We start from the raw sequence: 6006 nt of genomic DNA, 5'->3' as shown, positions 1-6006 counted from the left end.
GTAACATAGGTAGTAACATCACACATCTCAAGACATTTTGGGGCCTTTTTGTTTGGGCTGGCTGTGGCTAGCTGTGCGGCTGTGCAGGAAAAGCTGTTGTCCAGACAAAGCTGCTGTTTCGAGTTGTACTCTTTGGCTGTCTGGCTGGCTATCTAGCTGTTGAATGGGGATTTTTCTGAAATACCCTCAAAGTCAAGAGAATGTGTATTTTTGCTGCTTTACATGTAAGAATCAATGTCTCAATCACCATAATTCAAATATTCACTATGTAATACTATCATTATGCATGGATATTCACATAAATTACTCATCGAATACATATCCATCATACAAGTTGCTAATCCAAAATACATATCCATCACATTATACTAGAAACATAAATAATACTAATTTTGTCTAGCATTGAACGATGAGTTAGCAATGTCGTCACGTGTTGAGTTCATCGTTCTCGTGTGTTGTCCACCTGGAGCTGCATCACCATGGACACCGACTGCAGCCGACGAGGATCTGCAACAGGGATCCACTCCGGCGGCGGACGGGGACAAGCTCCGGCGGCGGGCGAGCAAACTCTCTGGCGGCTGGCGGCGAGTCGATTTGCAGCTGGGGTCCGGAGAAGATGGATGGGAGGAGGATGCCGGTGTGCCGAGGAGGACGCGCCGGAGGAGAGGGGTCGTGGAGGAGAGGGGTGGCGGGGGTGGGGGAAAGCTCCGGCCGGCGGCGGCGGAACCCTAGCCTCGCCCTATTTCTCGCGTTCGCCTATGTTCCGCTCGAGGGTGGGGAGACACGGGGTGTTTTTCTTTTTTCCTCTTTTTTTTCCTTTTTTGCTCGGTTTCTATTCGTAACGTTGTGACTCGTCCGGGTCGGGCATCCGCGGTGGCAGTTTTCGTGTAATTTCGTTTGGTGGAAGGGGCAAACGAACACACCTGTTCGGTTCGAGGAGAAAAAGCTCGGAAAGCACCGCATACACGTGCTTTTTCTCATACGCAGGGGAAGGACCTACTTCTGGAAAAGCCAAACGCACAGCCACCCTCTTTGTTTCAAATCCCCTGCTTTTTTTGGTGGAAAGCACCTAGAAGCCCAAACAAAAGGGCCCTTGGTGACATGGCATGATAATAAATGATGAAAGAGAGTGAGGTGGTAACTAGTTATGTTACCATAACATCACACTTTCCAAGATAATATGAGTCTAGAACATAATAAATATTAGTTTGCATGACACCACATAAATATTACTCTCCACTGTGAAGGTAGTAACATAGAGTAGTAACATGCACATGTTACTACTCTATGTTACTCCCCACTATGACTAGTCTTAAGACTGCTCATAGTGGGAGTAACATAGCTAGTAACATCACACATCTCAAGGCATTTTTGTGACATGACATGCGAATAAATGAAGAAAGAGAGTGAGGTGGTAACTAGCTATGTTACCATAACATCACACACCCCAAGGCAAAATGAGTCTACAACATAATAAATGACATAATGCATGACACCACATATAAGTTACTACCCACTATGAAGGTAGTAACCTAGACTAGTAACATGACATATGTTACTAGTCTAAGTTACTCACCAGTCCCCACTATGAGCAGCCTAAGCATTTTGATGACATGACAAGTCATTAATTGAAAAAAAAAGGTTATGGTAACTAGCTATGTTATCATCACATCACACATTTTCAGGACAAGATAAGTCTAGAATTTAATAAATATAATTTTGCATGACACCACTCATATGTTACTACTCACTATGGAGATTGTAACATATAGTAGTAACATATACATATTACTACCGAAAATGCTTCACACACGACAATACCTGTACGATCCGTGTACGACGCTGCTCCTTTCATCTGGTGCTAATTATTTCTCTCCCAAGTACAAGTCCAGCTCAGACGCAAACCTGTAGTACTGCCAGGAGTCGGCTACGAAATATATAAGCCTTTCCTAATTCAATTCTTTTGATTTAGCTTGTTTTGTTTCTGCAAATATCTTCACTGTTAAGACATTTCAAAGGTTAGACCCGTTTTACATATCAAATGTCTCCATTTTAGTCTGTTTGGGCTGGATCACAGACAAAAAAAATCGGCTCAAAAGGCCTCACGAGGGATAGACGCGCCCCAGGTGGGAGGAGGGGCACCAAAAGCTCGGCCCGAACGTCCAGCCTTAATTACCGCGACATGCAGAAGATAGTGTCCGCGGCCAGTTTCCAGCGCCTCGCGTGCTGCAGGAGCACGAGGTTTGGGACTTGCGTCGGGGCCCCAACGATATCGGCCCCTCTAGCCATGTCGACGACAAGAAGACAACTCAACTGCCAATAGTCCCGACCATGGTAGGACACGCGGCGGCGAGCAGATATGGCCATCGTAGTTTATGTTAACATTCTCTATAAAGTTATATCACTTTTGTCCAAATATTAATAAAAACCACCCTAACTGTTTCTTTGAATCAATGACAGGCAGCTCGGGGTGAAAGCGGGAGCACATGGGGATAACCACAGTCCCGGGTCTTAGGGCATCTCCCGGCGATGAACACGGAGTTCATGGCTGACGCGGAGCAGGAAGCAGAGGAGGAGTGGGCGGCCCACACGTCGTTGGTACGGAGCAGCAACACCGATGGGATGCGCCGGTCGTAGAGCAGGAGTCGGACGACGACGACAACGATGACTAGAGCACGACCTGGCCCGGAGGAGAAAACAGCGGGGCAGAGGGCGTTAGTCGTGTCCTTTGAGACGCTGAAGAAGGCCTAGGATGACGCCAACGAGGCGCTATGGTAGCGGCTACTGGAGGCCGCGGAGGCCCACCAAGCTCCAGCGAGCGTGCATCGGATGGAGCGGCGGAGAAGAGGGCGGGAGGCAACGATGGGGCCAGGTCATCAACCGCCCCGAGGGGCAACAGGTAGTCTAGGGGCCTGGCCATTTTCATTTTAGTATTTGTTTCTTCTTGTTTTTTGTTTATTGCATGTGATAAATTATGCTTTTCAATTGATGAATGAAAAAATGTTGGAATAATAATATGTGTCAGTCAGCTGGAGGCACCCCAGACGCAAACGGACGCGCGTTAAAAATGACCATTTTCGTGTCCACGGGCCGACGGAAACGGACGCAACCGGTAGTTTTGGGTGTCCAATTTGCGTCGCCGCGTTGGAGATGCCATCCAATGTAATGAACAGTACTTGTCGTCCCTGTTAGAAATAATTAATATCCGTTAATTATGGGATAATCCCCGCATGGCCCCACACTTGTAATCCCACGTATCTGGGAACCGTCGTAGCGGTTAGACCCTGGAGCGTCGCCTCTAGGGAACCGCCTCTGTAAATGACGCATCTGTTCGTGGTGCATGTTCATGTTGTATATAAGAATTCTATCTCTATCAGTAAAATACACTTAATTCATTCTATTCATTGTCTCTCTCGGTTACTCCCGATTACTCGTAACAGTCCCTACATGTGTGCAGTGTTTGTGGAAAGGGATGAGTTAGAGAAGGAAGAAAGCCTGCCTTCATTTAAAATTTGTTTACACACGGTCTTTTCTTCCCGGTCCCAAGTTACACTTTCAGCCCAAAGCCAAACCGTTTGTTGCCTCGCGTGTGGTAAGTTCTATCGTACAGAAATCGGAGCAAATTTATCGTATGTATAGCAGCACTCTATTACTACTTCATATTACTTTCCAACTAAGTCTGAAGTGAATTAATCAATTTGGCACATAACGCGAAAGACCACACGCCCACACCGCACGGTTTCCCGCGAGTGCAGGCCTCCACCGGATTCCCACGCACAACCTTCCCTCTTCTGTGGTCAACGACGGATGGCGTTCCTGCTACTTGCCCAGCTCTCGCCCGTCAGATTGTGGTTCCACGGTAAGATTTCACTCCGCCGGTTCTCCTTCAGCTATCCCCAAAACCTGGGGGAAAATCAATGGTTTCATTCATACGCTTCTATAAATTGCATCCAATAGCACAAACTTAGAGCTCCGCATCTTCCCGGCGGAACTGACGAACACGGCGCCGGCTGACGAAGGTACGGATCAACTTACAGGGGTACGAAACTTTTCGTTCCTGATCACTTGATTCTCTTGATTATCTAAATCCGGATTATTTTCGGTTTCAGCATTCCGCCATTGCTAGGAAATGGACGACGTGCCCGCGGCAACGCTGCTGGTCCGGGACTGGGCGGAGCTGCCTCTTGACATACTCTCCTTCATATTCGTCAAGCTGGGCGCCATCGACATTCTAATGGGCGCGGGCCTTGTGTGCAACTCGTGGCTCGAGGCGGCCAAGGTGCCCGGCCTGTGGCGATCCGTGAAAATGGAGGAGGACGAGGACAACAAGTTCGTGTGGAGGAGCAAGGATCAGGCCAGCTTGTAGGCTATGGCCAAGGCGGCCGTAGACCGCTCCGTTGGCAGGCTTGAGATGTTCGCGGGGGAGTGGTTTGTTAACAGTGAGCTCCTCCTTTATATTGCTGAAAGGTAAGTTTGTACATCTCTTTCAGTGCTGCTAGATTTGTGTTACAATAATATCTTGATGTCTTGTTTTGATTAGGAAAGAAACGTACGTAACGTTCTACTTTTGCTACAGATTTATACCGTCGATCTATATATGTTGTCTTCTGAAGCAATTGTAGTCATAGAACTGAGAACGATGTTGTTGTTCAGCTTAGTAAATACAGTAGTACTAATACGCAATAGAAAGTTCTATGTACTACTTGTTGAATTGATATACTCCGCATGATTATTTAGATGCCCACTCATATATGTCATTAATTTTTTTCCTGCAATGATCACATACTACCTCATTGTTTTTCATAGTTGCTCGTTGAGTACTAAGTACTAACTGCAGCTAGGCGGTACTCTTTCAGGTCACTCTCCCTGAAGAGACTTCATCTAAAAAATTGCGAGTTCACGGGCGAAGTTTTCGTTGAGCTGACTCGGAATTCACAGCTGGCAGCGCTGCAGTGCCTTGAGCTCGCTGAGATTGAGTTCACCCATGAAGAACTGACAACCATTCTTGACAACTGTCCTCGCCTGGAGACTCTCAGCATGCGCAGCTGCTACAGCATCCGACTAAATGACGATGAAGCCCTGCGAGCAAAATGTGACAGAATCAAGAATCTGACAATATCCGATTGCTACTCTGATACTGGATATGACTACCATTATCATAACTTCCATGATGCTGATTACGACTACTACTCCCATTATCTTAATATCCATGGCACCGATTATGACTATGGTTCTGACTATTCATATAATTGGTAGTCATTAACTGAGGCAACAAAAACTGAGTCTTGGACTACACCAGTCTTATTTGATCACCTATTTTCTTGTTTCTATTTTGAGTACTAGCATTGTAGCATAGGTGCTTGTCATCTCTCAAGATTTTGTGCTCATAGTGGAAACATGTTAATTTTTAATCCTCAATGCTTATGTTTCCCTTGTTATTTATTTCGATAATATAAATATATTAATATCATGAAGGTACCAATTACATCCAGCATCTACAACAATGTTGTGTCTTAATGGCAACACGGATGCACATAGCTAAAAAAGAAAGAATAATTACAAAAAAGAAAAGTCCCGTTACAGTGATGTATTCCTTGTAACAACTAACCAAACTAGATGACCTGTTGCGCTATCGCGCAAATGGCAGAATCAAGTCAGAATTTAAACTATAAGTTTTAGCTTATTTTAAGATTAAGAATTGGCCTGGAATTTAACTCCTTTTGTATCTTGCAGACACATCATTACATCAAGGTGTTGTAGTAAGATATGACAATTTGGTACGATTTCACACTATTTTTTCAGTTTTTATGTTTTTGTATAAGCTCCTCCACCAAATTATGATTATTATACCAAACGAGGTAGTATTATAAAAGAAGCATAAAAAGATAATTGCTAATTCCAAGAAGAATGTATCTCAAGACAAAAGAGTTGATACCACTATTTTTACATTTAGAAGTGTCAATTTTGAAAACATATCAGATATCGAGGGGTAGTTTGGTCAGATAT

At 45.0% G+C, this 6006-nt stretch overlaps 1 protein-coding gene across 1 annotated transcript; it reads left to right on the top strand.

Annotated features, from left to right (window-relative positions):
* Positions 1-4369: 4369 nt before the first annotated feature.
* On the top strand, positions 4370-5256 carry LOC127304021 (putative F-box/LRR-repeat protein 22). Its single transcript, XM_051334733.1, has 2 exons — positions 4370-4467; positions 4857-5256. The coding sequence occupies exons 1-2, from the start codon at positions 4370-4372 to the stop codon at positions 5254-5256; spliced, it is 498 nt and encodes a 165-aa protein (XP_051190693.1).
* Positions 5257-6006: the final 750 nt, after the last annotated feature.

Source organism: Lolium perenne, chromosome 7 (genome assembly GCF_019359855.2).
Source record: "Lolium perenne isolate Kyuss_39 chromosome 7, Kyuss_2.0, whole genome shotgun sequence".
Lineage (NCBI taxonomy): Eukaryota > Viridiplantae > Streptophyta > Magnoliopsida > Poales > Poaceae > Lolium > Lolium perenne.
Note: the sequence above shows the minus strand (reverse complement) of the source record. Positions and strands in the feature narration are given on the sequence as shown.